Consider the following 20,612-nt stretch of genomic DNA (forward strand, 5'->3'; position numbering starts at 1 on the left):
TTTTATAGTATGAGTTCTGGTGTTACGTTAATCACATTTTGGACATTATAACCTCTACTTATCTGTAAAGCCCTGTGATAATAACATACACAGGCTGATGTTCTTAAGTGACTGATCGTAAATGGACTGCAGTTATATTGTGCTTTTATAGCAAAGTGCTTTTCATTCACCCACACACACACACACACACAAGCACACATAAATGGTTGTGGAGCCTCCATTGAAGCCGCTGGCCCGTCGGGACCAATCAGGGTTCAGTGTCTTCAAGGACACTTCAGTATGTGGACAAGAGGAGCCGCGGATCAAACCAGCAACGATTAACAGATGACCCTCTCTGACCTCTGTAACCACAGCCTACACATAACCATTAAGAGGCGGTATGTATAGTAAGTTAATAAGTTAATCATAACAATAAATAATAATAGAAACATATATAGACAAAAAATAAATAAGTGAATAAAAATAGCAACCAGTAGTGGAAAGTAACTAAGTACATTTACTCAAGTACTGTACTTAAGTACAATTTTGAAGTACTTTTTGAAACTTCTCATTTCAATAAATGTTCAAATGATCCAATATTTAACAAAAAATCAAAGATTAGAGAAAAAGTCCAAAAACTGGAAACAGATTTGTGTATCAGAACTTTGTTTTATCTTCTTTCCTCTCACGACTCCTCAGATTCATCTGGTGACCCTTTGGAGGGGCCCGACCCCTAGGTTGGGAACCACTGGACTAAACTAGCTAACTGTATATAAAGTAGTTTAAACTAGCTCCACCTCCAGCAGCTACAACAGTAACATGCTGCTCTAACACTGATGCTTCACTATTAATAATCTAATGATGTCATATATAATAATATACCAGTCAGAGGAACCAAACCACTACTTTTACTGCAATACTTTAACTACATCAAGCTCATAATACTTATCTACTTTTACTGTAGTAGGATTTTTCATGCAGGACTTTACATGTAATGGACCTTTATTTAATCTCTTTGAGATTGAGATCTTTTTTGCTAAAGAGAGACCTGAGAACAAATATAAGCAATTATAACAAAACAACACATAATGATATAAAGCAGTGGTTCCCAACCTTGGGGTCAGGACCCCCACAAGGGGTCAATGGATTAATTTAAGGGGTAGGACAACAGAAAAAAACATATTTCTGACACACAAAAATGTTCTTTTTTCAAGCTCTCCTCTAAGTTTTGCTTTATTTATTGTGAATTACTGTATTTTATCCCCTTAAGCAACTAAAAGTTATTAAAATAAAACAAAAGAGGTCTGATGAAGGGTCCGAGGTAGTGTTTGCTTTATTTTATGGGGTCACAAGCCAAAAATACAGAAGCCAAGAATGGACGTGCTTGCAGTTATTTTTTTTAATGACTTTATAATGAGATCACGAGCTAACTGTTTTGTTATCTCGATATAACAAAGCTCGTAACGGGTTAATTTATCTCGTTATCTCGAGATAACATAAGCCGATGCTGATTATACTTTTTACTGTGATACTTTAACTACATGAAGCTGATGATACTTGTGTACTTATACTTGTGTACTTTTACTGTGATGCTTTAACTCCATGAAGCTGAGTGTGTTGTGGGGTTTGTTATCTTGAGATAATTGTATTAAAAAGAAAAAAAAGCAATCACAGCCGTTTTCGGCTTCCATACAAAAAGGTTACACTGACACAAAGAATGCGATAAAGGGGAAAAAAGGCAATTTAGGTAATTACAGATATACAGTCTTTTTTACTGAACCGAAGATTATTTATTACACAGTCCTTTGATAACGTCGCTACCTTGATACTGGTTCATTAATGAGTCCCAGTAAAGTTAACCCCGCCTCCTGCCTCTACCTGAGAGACTCGACGTCACCGGGCTCACCTGTGCTCACAGGTAGCACAGCGCTGTTTAGGAGAACAACGGCCGGGTAAAGACGAGCAGGACCGGAGGAACTTCTTTTTTTTGTCTTTTTGAGCCGCTATGGCGGAGTCTCAGCTGCTGTGCTTGGACGACGAGCACGTCAACGAGAAGATCCCGGAGTCCCGGCCGGAGTTTTACTACAGCGAGGAGCAGCGAGCCGCTGTGGAGCAGCTGCTGAGGAACGGGGACGGAGCCTTCAAGATGCGGCTGCAGGAGGACAACACCAAGGACTTTCTCTCCGCCAGGGAAATTAAATACATGCGGAAAATGTTTCAGGAGTACGACACGGACAGTGACTCTGAAACCGGCGACAATGAGAAGTCCAAAGGGTCCTCCAGCGCGGACTCCGGGGTCCACTCCACCTACTGGCCCCAGATGTCCGACACCGAGGCCCCGTCTCTGGACATCGGATGGTCGGGCAGGAGCGGCGTCTACAAGGGGGTGACCCGGGTGTCAGTGTACACCGAGCCGCCCAAAGACCACGGCCCGCACATCAAGGAGGTGGTGAGGAGGCTCATACAGGAATCATACAGGGTAACTTCACCTTTATTCTAATGTTTATCCTAACCTCTATTCATGTTGGCAAAGTTTTCTCTAATTTACCATTTTCAACCTGTTTCCAGCACAAATCAACAATTTCAAGTGTAAATTTCCTGGAAAAGAAGTTGATTTGTATTTGTAAACAGTTTCAATTATCTACAGGTTTATTGCCAAGCACATACAATGAATTTATCTTGGCGTTGTGCCTATCAATCAAAAATAGAAGGTAAGAGAAAACACAAGTACCCAATTCAAAAATAAAATATAATAAACATTTATTCTAAGTGAAACAAGTTAAAAAATAATTACATTTTTTAAATTGAATAGTAAAAAAATGGATGATAATAGTGTCACTTTAGTTTTTTGGTGCTTTCTTTTCAGTGGGGAAAACATCTCAATCAAACCTTCACAAGTCAATATTTTCCACAGAGATGAAACATTTAGTTGATTCATTGATTAGTCAGTAGATGATAGAAAGTTAATCTGCAACAATTTTGATCATTTAAAGCAAATTTAAATCCAAAATACCCAAAATTCACTGATTCAACTTTCTCTTCTGGGTCCAAATAACAGTTTAAGACTCTTCAGGGCTCTGAGGGCAATTTTCAGTATTTTCTGACATGTAAAATAATAAATGATTAATCCAGAAATACAGATTGATTGGTAATGAATAACAGTTTGCAGGTGTGTGTTCATGAATTTAGAGCAACTTGAAAAGCAAGTTGGCTCTACGAAGCCTTAGTTTATGTGTAAATGCTCCCACAAAGACGACAGTGTTGAACCTGAAGTCTACAGGTTGACCTACAAAAAAGGAAAACGTGTTTTATTACTCTGTCATATGAAAATATTTAACCACGCAATAAAACTTAAACAATCAGTAGCTTCTTCCACTTCATGGTGAACTTCTCTGACTTGGCCAGCAGCAGAATAATTGCTCTAACATTTTAAAATGATTGGCTGCAGGGACTCATGTGACCGTCTCTCACAAGTGAAAGAGACAAAGAACCTCAGGCTGAGAGCAATGACTGTTACTTTGCATGTGTCCTGTCTTTGGTTTCACTCTGAATTCATCTGACAGACTGTAAGAAATGACAATTTAACTTAACATTGAAGGTTTAAAGGTTTTAACTTAATCAATAAAAGACAGTTTGATAAAAAACAAAGTTGCCTAAATGTTTGTGTTATGGATTAGATTTATTTAATCATAATTGAACCGTAAACAAAGGCTGTACTAAAGTGATATTGTCAAGTTGTTCACATTTTTAATTGAGTGTTAATCAAAATAATGATATTAGAGCCGCAACTAAGGATTATTTTCATTATTGATTAATCTGTCGACTCGATTTCTCAATGAATCAATTAGTTGTTTAGTCTATAAAATGTCAGAAAATTGTTAAACATGTCAATAACTGTCTTGTTTTGTCCCGACCAACAGTCCACAAACCAAGATATTAACTTTATTATCATAAAGGAGTAAAGAAACCAGAAAATATTCACATTTGAGAAGCTGGTATCAGAGAATTTGGACATTTTTTCTTGAACAATGACTCAGAGCGATTAATCAAAATAGTGGCAACTAATCGATTAATCGACTAACTGTTGCAGCTCTAAATGATATAGACATCAATTTAAATAAAAACAAGGTAATTTAAAGGGAAATTCCCTTTCTTTGGGGCTTTAAAATAAAATTATGATGTTGATATGATCATATCTTGGGATCTTTTTACAAAATTCTGTTGTGTAAATCAATAATTCCAAGCATATTGTAATTAAAAAGAAACGAAAAGAGTATTATTATTCAGCTGTCTGGTGGATATATACAAGAAGATTGATTATGTCTGTTTGATATGTAGCTGGAGCCGCCAGGCAGTCAGCTTATCTCAGCACAAACACACTAAACAAGGGGAAACAGCTGGCCTGACGCAGTCCAACGGCAACAAAATCCACCTACTAAACTCATTAATTAACATGTTTTTATCTTGTTTGTATAATCGGTACAAAAAAGTGTAAAAACAACACTTCACAGGGGTTTAATTCTCCAATTATTTCTTAGCTGGAAGTCTCCACCGGCTGCTTCAGCAGTTTCCAGTCTTTGTGCTAAGCTAAACTAACAGGCTGCTGGCTGTAACGTCTTATTAAACCACCATATACAAGAATGGTATCAATCTTCTCATCTAATGTATGTTAGCCATGCTGTGATTTGTGATTTGTGGAGTTCAGGTTAACGTTTTCAGGTTTAAAGGTTTTAACTTAAACCATAGAAGACGTCTGTAGCTCTGGGCCTCAGGACTCAAGCCTCAGACAGGTTTCAACAAGCACACTTTAGCTCAATCATCTATGCTATATGTGGAAATAAAAATAAAAGTGACAGTTAAGACTTAGTACATGAAATTTCTATCATCATGATCTGCTAAGAGCTACTTCGTGTTTCAGCTTGCAGGAGTGACTGTCAATCATGCGCCTATGCGGTTTAGTGTTAGTGTGAGATTTAACATGTGGTCTACCTGTAGGTACATCCAGCTATGTCCAGAATATCTGTGTTGAAGTTAAAATATACAGATGAAATTACAAGTAAAACTGTTGTGCTCATGTATTGATATTTTCATTACATTTGAGTGCTACAAACTACATATAAAACTGGAAAACTTGCTAATCTTTAACTTACAATATGCTTTTCTTCACTGTGTATTCCCGAGAGGGTTAATATAAAACTACCTAAATGTAAAACGTCACAAATGCACCTGGGCCCAAAGCCACATTTTCTTTTAATTGCTTACTATGAACTGCACAATAGAAAGCAGAAAATATGCTGAAGGTACTCTCACGCTTCCCTCCCATAACCAAAGAAATATGTAGAATTATTATACAACTAGTTAAAGTTGCAGTAAGTACATAACTTTTTTTTAAAAAATGAAACCTAAATATATACAGAACAATATTAAGAATTTTCCAGAAAGACATTAACCAGTGAAGGGTTAACCAAACCCAGGGCAACAATAATGAAAATCTACATCAATGAGAGTCATATGCAAGTTTTAACAAGCTGAATCATTCATGGTGCAGATGAAGGCCCAGGAGCTCTAAATGTCAGTTTCACAACGACTCATTCAGCCTCCCACATGATCCACTCCCTTTGATTGGTTGACCTCCCAGGTATGCGGACTTAAACTAAAGCGGGGAATGTTCACCTGTGACTGGTATGGTGCCACAGGCCATAGTTCCACGGTAAAGCGATATGGTCTGTTTCGACTGGCATGAACATCACTGTTTCTCTTTCTGAGGTGCGGAGGACAAGATACGACCGGTTAGTCAGCGCTCTTTGAAAGCGGAAATGCTGTAGAGCTCTTATGGAAGAATATCCGAACATACTTCAACACAGAAGTTAATCCTCTTTAATATATGTTTACATTAGCCTCTTCACAGCCCTGACTGCTTAATTAACTGATTACATGCTGAGATTGTTTCTCTAAAGGTGAAGTAAATCATCTACTCTTGAAAGCCTGCCAAGTACTTTAGAGAGTACTTCCACATTGTCACTCATATGTACCTACAGAATAGTGTACTCTCACACTCATGCTTGCTAATTCTGGAAGCAGAAAATGACTCTATAAGAGTTTATCTCAGATTATCTCAAAGATATAAGAGCCCAGCTGTGTGATTTATATCTAAATGAGCTGTCGATCATGAGCCAGGTGGATCTCTATGTGATAGGTGGAGAATGATTATGTTTCTGGTAAAACTACATTCAAGAGTAAGACTAGTCTTGCAGGAAATGACTATATCAACAAGTCAATTAAATCAACACGCAGTCTTGAAGTCTTATATTATAAAAGGCAATTAAAAGTTTTACCTGTCAGGTGAGATAATCTTGTTTTCATATAGAACAAGCCAGATCACTACACCAGTATCCTAACCAGACTAACGGTGTCATGCTATCAGCATGCTAACACAGTCACAATGGTGATGTTAACCAACGCTATTTACCATGTTCACCATCTTAGTAGTTTAGTGTGTTAGCATGCTAAAATGTATTGGACATAGATGTATTCAGAGAGCTGGATACGGAGCCACTACTCCCAGTGGCCACTCACAGTATTGCAGCGGCCTAAAAAGCATTTTCCATATAGACTACTATTATAAAAGATGTCTGTAAAACTGTTGACAGGAAACCTTAAACTTCAAACAAGGTCAATTATTAGTCTTTTAATACATGAATGAATTTTTAATACATGAAGTTTTCATATTTATAAAACTTTCTTAGAGCATGGAAAAGTGATTTTAAAGTTTGTGACATCATCCCAATGTAAAGTCTATGAGACCAGTGGCAACTTGTGTGCAGGGCCAGTGGCAAAATCACGACTACGCATATTCAATGGGCCGCAGGAGAACCGGATAACACCTTCAAAGATTCATATGAAAGTTGCTCGGCGGTCTGCCGTGTGTCCACTGTGTTTCAATGGGCTTCCTCAAGCTTCTGTAATTTTGGCTCCTTCTTCACTTGAATGGGGATAAAATAATTTAATCATTTAGATCAAATTCTGATAGTAAAATGAGTCATTTTGCAGGGGTTGTGATGGTCAGAAAAATGTATTCACTGTTTAACAGATTGCGTGCAGTAAAAAAAAATGCTTTTTGACCCAGAAGTTGTAATTACACAGTTTGGATACTATGTCACATTGGCTTCCCAGCCTGGTGTTGTTCCTGCCCACTAGGCAGAAGCAAACCTGGAAGCTTGAACCTTTTCTGGCTCATGCTCCAGGTGAGTGACATCTTGGGGTCCAGTATACAATTCTTATGATACATCCATTGTTTCGCACAAGTTAAAATTTTGACCTGATGGTGGCCCTCAATGAAAAGTTTAAGTATCATCAAAGTGATTACAGTTCATCCTGACGGGAACATGAATGTCTGTACCAAATTTCATGGCAATCCATTCAACAGTTGTTGAGACATTTCACTCAAAAGAGGAAAAGTCAGAGGATCATCAGAGTGATAAAGATTCACCGTCTGGAAACCATGAATGTCAGTTCACATCCAGTAATTGTTGAGATATATCAGTCTAGATCAAAGTGGTGGACCAACCTAGTGAAAAATAATACTTTAATTCCTGAAAACAAGCAGATTTACACTGAAATGACTGCCTTCCCTGAGCAGATGTTTTTCTCAGTACATGATCTAATGACCAGTAAAGATGAGCTTTACTTTTAATGTTTGATGTCATTTAAAAATCCACCAAACTGCCGTCACATGTAGGCCTGTCTGCCAGGAAAACCTGAGAGACGCAATAAGGAAATGGAAAAAGCCCCACAAGCCTTGTAGTCAAGGATATAAAAACCCAGTGTGGTTGTAAAACGCTCCACTGCATCAGTCATTGTGTTTGTTTAATAAAACATACAGTCTATCTTGTGTCTTGTCAGGTCCTGCACTGTTACGTAATGGTCCTGAATGCAGACACTGCTGTAGAATGTAGAATAACGACGTTCATAATGTCAGTTTTTATGTTTTTTATGTAAAATGTTAATCTGGAAAGTGACTGCAGCTGTCAGGTAAATGTACTGAGGTCAAAAGTACGATATTTTCCTCTGATTGTCTTCACTGTTGAAATGTTCCTCCTGTGTGTTTCTCAGGTGGTGGCCATAGTCATGGACCTCCTGACGGACCTGCAGATCCTCCAGGACCTGCTCGATGTCTCGTCACGACGCGGGGTGGCCGTCTACGCTGTGCTGGAGGCCAGTGGAGTGCCCCACTTCCTGGATATGTGCAGTCGGCTCCAGATAAACGCAGTGCATCTGCGGGTGAGTGAGCTCCGCAAACAGTGGAGAGCATTACAGAGAGAGGTACCAGAGGGAGGAGGCTCGCTAATACAATACACAAAGCAAATATTAACATGGAAAGTTTGAGGGAAAGCACCTCAGTGGGCCAGAATGGCAGTGGCTGTAGTGATTATCATGGATTAAAACATTCTGTATCATGTGTCAAGCTCTTTGTCTGGAAATTCCTGACAAGTAAAAGACAATATTACCACAGAGATGATTGATCTGGTGGGACAAAACCTGTAAGCCTGTAAAAACATGACAATAAAAAGCCCAATAAAATAGTTTTATTCCTCAAATGTTCAGTAACCTCTGTATTCCAGGTTACTTAAAGGATCACTGCATAAAACCTGAAGCTGTACCTTAACCTATTTTGCACATAGCACTGGTGCTACAGAGGTCGATAGGTTTGTAACATGAGTATAAAACGTCTGTTACCATCTCTAAAAATAACCACAAATAGTGCAGTTCATCACTCAGACAGTTACGTGACTGGAAAAGGACATTAGTGTTGCATACAGGACACACAAAATCCAAACCTTAACAATAAATGTTTTCAGACAAACATTTTCTTTATGGTAAATTGCAGGGACATAACAACCATACACAAAACATCAATATATTACGCTTCAAATGAGCAAATCTCAGTGAATTTATATCATACATACAATATTACTCATATTACATTAAAAAAATGTATACATCACTAATAAGAGAACAAAAACAAACATGAGAAGCTAAAAACTAGAATTCAAAAGATTTTGTTTGTGCTTTAGCAGAATGTAACAGATTAAAGTCAGTACAAAACAAGCAATATAACATTTAAACCAGTAACTCCTGTATATGTATGTGTGCGTGTGTGTGTGTGTGCCACAGATCTAGCTTGTCTGCTGGCCACTCTTTCTTATTTGGCATCCTGGCCCTCTTAGAAGAGAGTGTCCATTTCGCTGCTACCTGTCTAGGGTTGAATTCGTCCAACGGGCAGCCTTCTGAGCTGATATGGATGAAGTTTTCAGCAGTGGAGACATGGAGGCTGCTGTGGGTCGTGTTTTTAATCTGATTTTGTGCTGAAAATCCCTGCTTACATTGAGTGGAGGAGATTGGCATCACCATTTACTGTATATAAATATGAACAACACGTCTCCACTTCCTGCCACTATGCAAAAATGAAGCCAAAAGACGAAAGTTAGAGAGCGGCTGTCACACCTGTCAATCATGACGTCACTCCCCCTTTTTATATCGTCAAATAACTAATTGACAAACTTATCAGAAAAATGAGCACTTGGACAAACATCAGTGTGATAACGTGCACTTTGTTGTTTAGTTTGGCTCATGTCCCATCCTGTAACATGGAGGGGGCGGGACTTATGACCTATATTGCAGCCAGCCACCAGGGGGCGATCGAGATGTTTTGGCTTCACTTTTGGGCAGCTGTCATGGCGTCCATCTTTACATACAGTCAATGGGCATCACAAGCAAGTTCAGGAAGTTCTGAAATAAATGTAACTATAAGTTAAACTAATTTTATTTATTCAGGAAAATACCACTTAATTTTTTTCTTGTCATCTAGCTAGCTCGACTCACTGAGGAAACGGGGTAGAGGCAACCGAATAGGAATTATGGGATTGTTCCCTAGGAATTGTGGGAATTGATGTTGGATGTATGGACTCTACGCAGCCGGGGAAATGATTGTTAATCACTGGATTAATACCAAGTAGAACAGTTATGTGCCATGAATTCACCTCACACACCAACAGGCACACAAACCTTCACTTCACACGAACAGGCAGCTCTGTCTCACATGCACACACTGTATCACACTGGTATGACTGCGGTAAATTCATTCATCGCACAGACAGCATGTGCGACATATCACACTGTACAGCCCTGACATAATTCTGCACTTTCTTCTAGTTGAATCATGCAGATGGTTTCCGGTTTATTTGCAAAGGTTTTCAGATCTCTGCTACTGATATCTCTGCCTCCACCCAAACACAGTGAAGGTCAAAAGAATTTCAATTAAAACATGACATTTGGAAAAAGTCAGCAGTATGGAAGATTGAAAATGCTTAAATTAAAAAAAAAGTAAACTAGAAAGAATTTTAAAAAATTAAGCAAATGAAATAAAGTGAAATACTATACACATTGTTATATGTATTTTATTTATTTCCTTTTTATGTATGCAATGTGTGTATAACATGGAAATAAATGTAACAATGTGTATTGTATTGAATTTGATTTAATTTTGGCATTTAAATCCCACCATACAGTAGCACATTCTCTTTCCAGAAAAGTCTTCCAAACTATTTTCTACCAAAAAATTTTTTAAAAAAAAGTTAAAATGGTTCAAGGTGAGATCTGTGGTTTACTCTGTGGAGTACCATGGAGACTGTTTCAGGAAAGTGTTTTGATCTCAGAACCTGGTTTGGGTGAACTGGTCTTTTAACCCTTAGACACATAGGTCATTGGAACCAACAATCTTCCATAAGGGGGTCAAAGTTGACTATTATTAGAATCAGTGGTTTTTGATAGTAATATTGTCACAATTTTGATCAAAATAATGATTTGAATTCATCAACTTCATTTAAAGTTTGTAATCAAAGTGTCAAACCTGTAATTGTTTCTCTTTCTCTAATTTATGCTATTTTACTACTAATCTACGTAGTTATGGCATCAGTAATGTTGGCAAGCTAATGTTAGCTCGCTACTAAGTAGGACAGTAGCAGATACACTTCCACATAAAGTGTGAATGTTCAGTGAATTCAAACTTTCCGAGGTTAAAATATAGATGTCTGATATAAAATAATGTAGGTGAGTGTTGATGCGAATGACAGTTGAGATGTGATCTACAGTAAATTCTGCATAGAGAGCTGAAGTCCTGACGTCACACCTGAGTTAGTTTCTGTTCCATCAGCTTCATAATTCAATAGAATCTCACATTCAGCATTTCTGCCTTTCGTCTGTTTTTTTTTTCTTGAATAAACAGAACATGTTATTGGGGTTAACCATACATATTTTTAGACAAATGGAAAACTACAGTTCCCATGAAAGTTTATCTGTGCTACAGCGCAGGTGCTTACATCACTGTAACTTGGTTTTGTCCATTTCCAGTCAGTCATTTTAAAACTGTTTAGCTGTCATCACACAGCTCAGTCCTCTGTTATTACAGTCATGTCTGAACTAACCACAGTTCAACGGACTCGCCTGTTTTGTCAAGCTGTGATGTTTAACCTGCAATGATGAAATAATGTTTGTTAAGGGCAGTTGAAACAGAAATTACTAAATAAACAATGATATTAGTTTTTCAACAAAATAAACATCTTTATCTAGATACATGAAGTGAAGTACATTACATACTGTTGAGAAAGGTTCTATTCCAAGGCTGAATATTTAGTTATTAGCATTATTACAAATATAAAAATATAATATGAAATATAATTTTGAACGAGATTTTCCTACTTCTGGTACTTCTGGTTTCATTTCAGCTTTCTATATTTGTAACAGAAAAGGAAAAAAATGAACTTATGAAGAATTGGGGTAATAATTCCAAAACTTGATTTTCTTAAAAAGTAAAAGAGGTAAATAACAGGGAAATATCAAAAACAAGATTTTTGAGGAAATACCTGGAATATGTAATGTTGCAACATTGCAAAAAACAGGCCAGCTGGGTCGTTTTTGACCGACCTGTGCATTAAATGTCATCATTTTACTTCCATGAATTCACATTTAATCCTGTCCTGTGTGCTGCAAGTGAGTGCTGAACTAGATTAAGAGCGAGCAGCAGTTCACTGAGCCAGACTGTCATCTTATCTGCACAGGGACACAATACCCAACCTTATCTGCTGTATGCAGAGTTTTGTAGCTCCAGCCTGGTTTAACTGGAGCACAGGAATACCTGGCGGTAGTGGTGTCAGTTGATAAGGCTGTGAAAGGCCTTTTCAGAGCACTGGGCTCTGTTACTTCTTACAAATGCACATTCATAGTTCCTGAGAACAGATCCAAAGAGTGTAACTCGATGCTTCACCCCACGCCAGGTTGGCAGCAGAGGAAAGCCTCCTCCCAGCCTGTACTGAGTATTTAGGTCTCTCTTTCTTTCTGCCTGATTCTCTTCCCTTTAGGTAAACACTTGTGGCTTTAAGGTTTTTGTTTTTCTCTTTATTTTCTCGGAAAGTTGACCGACATGTCACAAGGTGTGACAGCGCAGTTTGACTTGGCATCATTAAATCAAGGAGTTACGCATGATATAGCCGGGGGATGTTTGATAGCTGTGGCTGAGTGAGTTTACTCAGGCTTATGTATGTGACATTAAGCCAGCTCAAATGTGTAATTAAGCGGGTGTTTCTTTACAGAATCTGCGTGTGCGGATGGTGAGAGGTGCGGGGCTGGCCCTGTCGTTTGGCAAGCTGCCAGGCTCCCTGTGCTCCAAATACATGCTGGTGGATGGAGAAAAAGTCATGTTTGGGTCTTACAGGTGAGCATATCTCTGTGAATATCCAGCAAATGCCATAAAACACACACAATAAGCCATTTACAGTTGAGACAAGACTGTGCAGATTTAACACCAAAACTGAACTCTTAGTGTATCCAGATGTTATGCTTCAAGGGTTTTGTGAGGAGGTTGAGTAAGTTAAGTTGCACATTTTTCTATGTAATCAAAGAACATTGATTTTTAAACATAAGTAAAATAGTTACAAAGTTCTTTTACAAGATGGCATACATACATAAATACAAAACTTAATAAAGACGGAATAAGAATAAAAACATCAGTAGTATGTTTTGAAAAATGGTTTACAGGACTTGCTACCTAAGAGGATTTTGCTTTTCTATATTTCCTTATTGTTAACAAATCTCATGTTTGGAGTCAAACCAACAAAGAATTTATCTACTTGCAAGTATTTTGTGTGTATCTAAAGCCTGATATATCTTATTCCTCTGTGCCATAGAGTTAACTGTTGTCCAAAAAACTATTAAAAACATGTTAATGAGCCACACTGGGTGACATGTTCCTTCACCACAAGGATTACAGTCATTTTAGTTTGTTTAGAAACGTCTCCGAAGACTAATAACAGCGATCACATTTTCAGTCTCCGGAGAGTAGTTCCGTGTAAGGCAGACGACACTGAGCATGTGCAGAAATGCTGCTCTGTTTCCTGTTCTTCACTAGCTTGTTGGGCTACACATCACAACCTCTTGACTGAGGTTCTTTGAGAAATTTACCAAGTAGTACAAATTCATAAGGTTGTGATATGTAGCACAACAAACTTCTGCTCCTCATCTGCTGAGGAAGACTGTGTGATATAATCAAAAGCTCCAGAACAGCTGCTACTGTAACTAGACCTTTTTGTATATAAGCAATTTGAAAAAGTGGTTTAAAAGATTTGGCTACCTTTTTAAAAAGTACAATAATTACAAACATTACTTCATTTTAACTTCATTAAATGCTCATAACATGATGTGTTGCTCTACTTTATTAACTTAAATAGCTTATTTCCAGTTTGCATGTTTATTTTTGTGGACCTAAACCTGATGATGACAGCCTGTTTCCCTCTCTCACATCCAAATGTTAAGAGGCTATTCAGGTTTAATCTTAAAACAACTTGCTACAACACAATATGAAATCAGTTCGTCCAGCTCGCTAATGACTCCTTAAAGACTTTTGGAGCATATTAAATTGACTCATGTGACTGGAATGCTTTTTTAAGCTCCTTATCTACCGTTTGATTTAATGCGGGAAAGTCCTGCACATTAATCTATTGTTATGGATCCAGTTGTCATCTTGGCTCTCTTTCTTTAACTACTGTGCAGATATTTCAGTCTTGTTCTGCTTTCTGACAATTTTGTCAGTTTACGACGGTTTGACATTTAACCTCCATGTTTTTGAGCCCTCTTTAATATTGATACTTCATGACTTTTCCTAATTTTATGAAAGTTGCTTATAGACAAGATTTTGTCCACCACAGAAAATAACACTTTGTTCTAATCTTTAGCCGTAAAACATGTTTATATACAACAGATTTTCATATTCTCTTTATCTGTGATTGGTGTTGACAACAGTTTTTATGCAGTTTTACCCCCTCAAAGCCTGAATTAGTGTATTAGGATTTCTAATTTCAAATAATCAGCAAATTGATCGACATTGAAAGCAACCATGAATTGCAGCCCTGCTGTATATACAAAACATACATGTGTAGTAAAGTTTATTTATATGGCACCTTTCATGGTCTGACTTGACGACGTGCTTCAAAATACAAGATAAAAGAAAAACAAATGAGTATACATATATATAAAAAGATAATATTAAAAAAAAAAAAAGAATAATAAAGAGTTAGAATTGGATAAAAGAACACTACAACTCAAAAGCAAGTCTAAAAAGGTAAATCTTGAGCTGTTTTTTTTAGAGGTATCCACAGAGTACACCTGTATATACATGCATATACTGTACACATATGTATAAACATACAATACATACATGTGCACACATATATACATGCATACACAGGGGTTTTTTTAAGCAGTGTTTTAGAATTCCAGATAACATACTCTACATTTCTTTGTATGTGAGTCATTTTTTGGCAAACAAAATATTTTTTTTCTTCACACATTGCCTGTAAAACATACAAACATGAAATGTTTCCTAGTTTGGGCTAATATCAAAGCTTTATGCTCTTTTCCATATTTTTCCACCTTCATTATATGTGCAAATGTGCAAACTCTCGCCTTAGGAGAAGGGAAGGGCTACCACTTTTCTATATATGGATTTTAGTAAGGGAAAAAATATATTTAAAGAAAAAAATTACAATTATTATGAATTACTTTACACATTCTGTACATCAGCAGAGTCTGTGTGAACCCAAACAATGAGTCTAAAGTCCAGTTCAGTCTAAATTTAAACTGTGGAAACTGCCTGCACTTAAAATGCAGTGAATAAACAGTAACATCATAAACCCTAAACGATTATCGTGTTGGTTCCTGCTCACATGTTTGAATAGTGTTGAGCGATAGAACAATTTAGAAATGTCAATCCTATAAACTGTAACACGGTCTTTATATTATAGATGCTGTATATTATATTATTATATAGATTTATTTGTACAGCTTTATGTATAAATTAAGTTAAGTTTGACATTTAAAGACATTTAAACATTTAGCATCAATGGTGTTTAATGATCAATAATGATGTGGATACAGTTCAGGATGGTTTGGTGTAAGAATGTTGTCATTTGTAAAACAACAAAGGCAATTCAGCGTGCTTTACTTATATTTATTAACATAATATTTAAGACAGTGAGAAGGAAGATTAAATATAATTTTGTGATATACTTTTAAACAGAATAAATGCCTTGTTTTATTGTATAAAATACAATACAACAGACTGCAGACCATTACACAAATGTACAAAGAAACCTGTCGTTGTCAAGCTCATATTCAATTTAAAGAAATTATAAATCCACCGTATTCTTATAATCACATGCAAATGTGTCAGAAAACTCAATTTCCTCTTGTAAATAACTTGGAATCCAGGAAGCAGAAAAGCCAGACTCAGACAGAAATAAGCAGATTGAAATGTTTTGGATACAGCGTGCATCACATCGTCTTAAGCTGCTGTGATGTCTGCAGATGACACAACCTCCCACATGTCGGCTGTTTTATATGAAAGTGACTAATATCAGTCATCTGACCCCGCTGGTAAACCACATCTAGTGACGTTTTCAGAGTACCTTATGAAGTGTCGGATTGTGTCAGAGCTGGAATGAATGATTGGTGCCAAGTGTCATAAGTCATGTTTTGACTCGTGCACTTCATTATGACTGTTTAGGTTTTTCTTGATGAAATTGACACCTGATTTGGTCTTGTGTGACTTTCTGGTCATTAAAGGGCAGGTTCACAATTTTTCATGTCTGTCTTAAAACAACAGACAGGAGCCTAAATGAACATTGGAATAGATTTTTCTTGCTGTAATCATTCCTCCTGTTCATACTGACCATTAGAAGATCCCTTCATAATGCCCTTCACTATAAGTGATGGAGGACAAAATCCACAGTCCTCCTTCTGTGCAAAAATGTATTTATCTGAAGCTAATATGAAGCCTCAGCTGTCCAAATTAGTCAAATCAAGTAGAGTGGCTGGTAATTTTCTCTATTTTTCTGGAACAAATCTCATGTTTTGAGCCAAACCAACAATGAATTGGTCTACTAACAAGTATTGTGTGTGAGTCCAAAGCCTTATATTTCCTTTTCCTCTGTGGCGTAGACCTCCGCTGTTGTCAAAAAAGCTATTAAAAACATGTCAGTGAGTCATACCGCTGCACTGGGTGACATGCTCCTTTATCACGAAGAGTTAGTTTAGTTTAGAAACGGCTCCAAAGACTAATAACTTTCTTAAACTTCACAGTTTTTGGTTCACACTCTTCTTTTCTCCTCCAGCTTTACCTGGAGTTCCTCTCGGATGGACAGGAACATGATCACCGTGATGTCGGGGCAAACCGTGGACTTCTTCGACAACGACTTCAGGGAGCTGTACGCCGTGTCCGAACAGGTGGACCTCTACGGGGAATTCAACATCACCAAGCCGCCTATTCCTGCGCCCATCAGGAAGCCAAAAGTGGAGCCAATCCTACCTCTGCCCGTCTCCACATCTCGCTTTCAAGTGTCCGTTGGGGACTCTAGGCAGGTCGACATGAAGGTACCTGCTTATAAATACCACAATCCAAAGTACTCTTTAGTTTTTGGGAACAGTAAGGGTCTAACATGCTCCCTACAAGACCTGTCGACCTGTCATATTGATAACTCGCTGGCGGGTGGGCTGAGCCAGAGGAACGGCCTGCAGAGCAACTTCATTCACAAGGACAAAGGGGAAAAGGTGGAGCTAGACCGCCCGCAGAGTCCAGGGGAGGAGGATGAGGATGAAAAGGGAGGCTTGAAGAAGATTCAGCCGGGCAGTTTAAAGAAACGCAGCTCCTTTAGGAACTTCTTGAAAGGCAGAGGAGCCAATCACAGCACAGATATTATAGAGGAAGGCGTAGTCACTCCGCAGAAGCCCCCGCCTCCTCCTTGTAAAGTGTCAGAGACCAATGGCGTCGCAGTAAATGAGGTGGAGGACTCGTTTGAGATCATTGAGAAACCAAGTCCGCTGAAATCGAAGATCAAGAAGCCTTCAAAGGTCATTCAGAGGAGTTTATCTCTGCAGACCCTCAACACAGCAGATGAAGACGGTATGTTTTCAAATAGTTTGTTTTATGATATATATATGTATATATATATATGATATATAATTGTTTCTTTGTTTCATCATAACCATACAAAAATGAGTGATGCACTTTTTCCTACAAAAGATAGACAAAACTCCTCAAATATACACATTTAAAATATATTTTTAAAGGGGACATAACATGCTTTTTGTGATTTCCTGTCATTTATATGCTGTTATAATGTCGGATGTCTGCGTTAAACATGGTCAAATTTCCAAAACTTGGGGTGAGCATATGTAAAAATGTTGCCTGTAAGTGAAAAGCCGGGGCTTCAGCCTGCTCTCAACGCTCTGTTTGTAGAGTTACCTCTACTTCCTCCTCGTGATGACATCAGATTGTTTGCACGTGCCCACAAATGGCTGTCTGTTCCGTAGCCTTTCTCGCCACTCACATATTTTGGATCTTATTCGGGCTTGAATATGTACGGATGTATTTGAGAAGTTTCCATTTTGAGTAAAGAATGAGAAACAGAAGTGAAATCCTAGTACTATCGTTTGTTTATGTGGCCTTCGAAGCTTCCAGAAGTTAACCAATCAGAACAGAGTGGGCTCATCAGGGGCCTTAAAGAGACAGGAGCTAAAACGGCCTGTTTCAGACAGAGGCTGAACTGAGGGGCTGCATAAAGAGCCAGTATAAGATAAATAAGGAGTTTTTTTAACTGTAAAGTATTAAAAGATATTCCAGTAGAGCCACAGAATAAAAATATGGACCTGGAAATGTGCATGATACGTCCTCTTTAACACAAAAAGCTGTGCAAGAAATACCACACAGTATAGAATATAAAGCATTCAGAGAGTGCACAACTCCACCAAAGCTTCACTATCCTCTAAAAAAAAAACTGCTTTAAATAATAATTTGTGTCTTGAAAAAAATGTCTAAATCTGCACCACATCTGCACTTTCCACCGAATTTCATTAACTCATCACACGAGTAGAAGAATCCAGAATAGCATCTCTATTTCTATGCTCAAGAAATATTGTGATATGCATTTCTTTTATCTTACTGATAAAGGCTCTTACACCCTAACTAATCTGTCTTTTTTCTTTGTTTTTTTTGTCAACAGGATTTAAAAGCCGCCGGCGGCATCAAAAGAAGAACTGCATACAGTCATGAGATCAAAAAAACACAAAGAGCACGGTCTGTCATTGGAGTTAAAAAAAGAGCATCTGAGGATCTGTTGGTTAAACATGCTGCAACAGCTCAGTCACAATGTCACGTTTCTGCATCCACTTTAAACGAGTGCAGCCTGTTACTACTGCGGTCGTCTGGGTGATAGTCCTGTTGTAGTTTAACCAATCACATGAGGAAAAAGTCCAGAACATCTCATCGTTGTAGCCAAAGTGCATCAGCAAAGGAAAACATTGCCATTATGTTGTTTTTATATGTTTTCTAAATTAAATTATTCTCCAGTTAAGTGCTTTTTATATGTTGTTTTTTCCCTTTGTATGCTTGAACCTGAACACCGCAGAGTAGCTGAGGTGTGAACCAGGTATGTGGGTGGATTACATCATGCCTGTGGGTTACTTCGGTTGCTACAGCGACAGGAAAAGTGATCAGATGTGCAGAGTGTCACCTTTCCGAGGACCCTTGGTAACAGAATAAGCATTCGTCAGTGTGTGATGTACAGGCTGTGAATAATGTACGGCCTGCTGAGCGGCCGGGTGTCAGCGCAGACCAAACTGTGTTGTTTCCACGTCTGTTTCTACATTGACTTTTTGTATTTTGCACTTAAACTGGACCGACATGAAAATGTGAATCCTTGAGAACCACTTGAGATGCAAATAATCTGAATTTTATAGCAGAAATGTAATAAAACACATGAAAACAGCTGAAAAAAAACTGGTTTGTGTAATATGTGGCACCTTTTCCAGCAACCCAAATAGTAATTTTAATGATTTTATACCTTAAAACTCCCATGTTAAGATTAAAGTGGAAGATATGTGTATGGAATAAGATATTTTAAGGGTATAAAACAGAATTTGATCCTTTTTAAAAAAAGATTTAACTGATGACAAGTTTCAGAAGTTGCCACAAAAATAATACTTTACTTCTATTTGAGGTCTCAGAGGCTCCAACTGTGAAACACTGTTACATACATGATTAAATGTTCAGAAGTTTTGTATGTGATTGTTGCTGTGAGTACTTGTAACACAGCACTAACCCTCCCAGATCCCAAATTAGCTCCTTATTACTGATCTAGAACTGGAGTTTTTTCATGAGAGGTCTAATTCTCTGGGGTTGAATTTACCCAAAACAAAAAAATGTACATACTGTGCATTTCTTTGTCTGAATGACTTTTTTGCAAACAAAAGGAGTTTGCTCATTCTTGACCCAAATAACATATAAAACGCTAAATATTTCCTAATTTGGCGTAATAACAATGCTTTATGCTCATTTCTGTATTCAGACACCTTCATCAAATGTGCAGCTCAGTTTGTGGCAGAGTGAAGAGTTCAATACTTTTCAACATGTTGGGTTTTAAAGGGGCCCTGTAGAGTTTAGTTATTGTACACAAACAAAAGTTATATTTACCAAAACCTATTGTATGTATCCTTTCAAGTATGTCTTAAAACAACAGTCAGGGGCCAAAATGAACATTGAAACAGGTTTTTCTTGCTGTAATCATTCCTCCTGTTCATACTGGAAGATCCCTTCATAATGCACAAAACCCACAGTCCTCCCCCTGTGTAAAAATGTATTTAAAAGTTTATCTGAAGGTAATATGAAGCTTCAGCGTCCAAAATGAGTCAAATCAAGTAGATATCTTTCAACGTTACAGTCTTTTTAGTGTCAAAGTCCCTCTTTTTGTTACTATACTTCCACCTGCAGCTCAAAAAGGAAACACAAAGAGGGAATTTGATGCTAAAAAGACTGTAAATGTGTCAGATATCCACTTGATATGACTAACTCAGACTGCTGAAGCCTCATATAAGCTTTGAAGGGGATCTTTTAATAGCCAGTATGAACAGGAGGAATGATTACAGCTCATATGGATCACCTGACTGTTGTTTTAAGACACACTTGTAAAAACTGTGAGCCTGTCCTTTAAGTGGCCTGTCCTCTAAACTTGCAAAAGCAATATTGAGCC

At 37.7% G+C, this 20,612-nt stretch overlaps 1 protein-coding gene across 1 annotated transcript; it reads left to right on the forward strand.

The window, feature by feature from the left end:
- The first annotated feature begins 1,835 nt into the window (after positions 1 to 1,835).
- Positions 1,836 to 18,938, forward strand: fam83fa (family with sequence similarity 83 member Fa). The gene is made up of 5 exons (XM_067570561.1): positions 1,836 to 2,458; positions 8,092 to 8,259; positions 12,627 to 12,748; positions 16,701 to 17,488; positions 18,588 to 18,938. The coding sequence occupies exons 1-5, from the start codon at positions 1,985 to 1,987 to the stop codon at positions 18,635 to 18,637; spliced, it is 1,602 nt and encodes a 533-aa protein (XP_067426662.1). The 5' UTR covers positions 1,836 to 1,984; the 3' UTR covers positions 18,638 to 18,938.
- Positions 18,939 to 20,612: the final 1,674 nt, after the last annotated feature.

Source organism: Thunnus thynnus, chromosome 17, assembly GCF_963924715.1.
Source record: "Thunnus thynnus chromosome 17, fThuThy2.1, whole genome shotgun sequence".
NCBI lineage: Eukaryota > Metazoa > Chordata > Actinopteri > Scombriformes > Scombridae > Thunnus > Thunnus thynnus.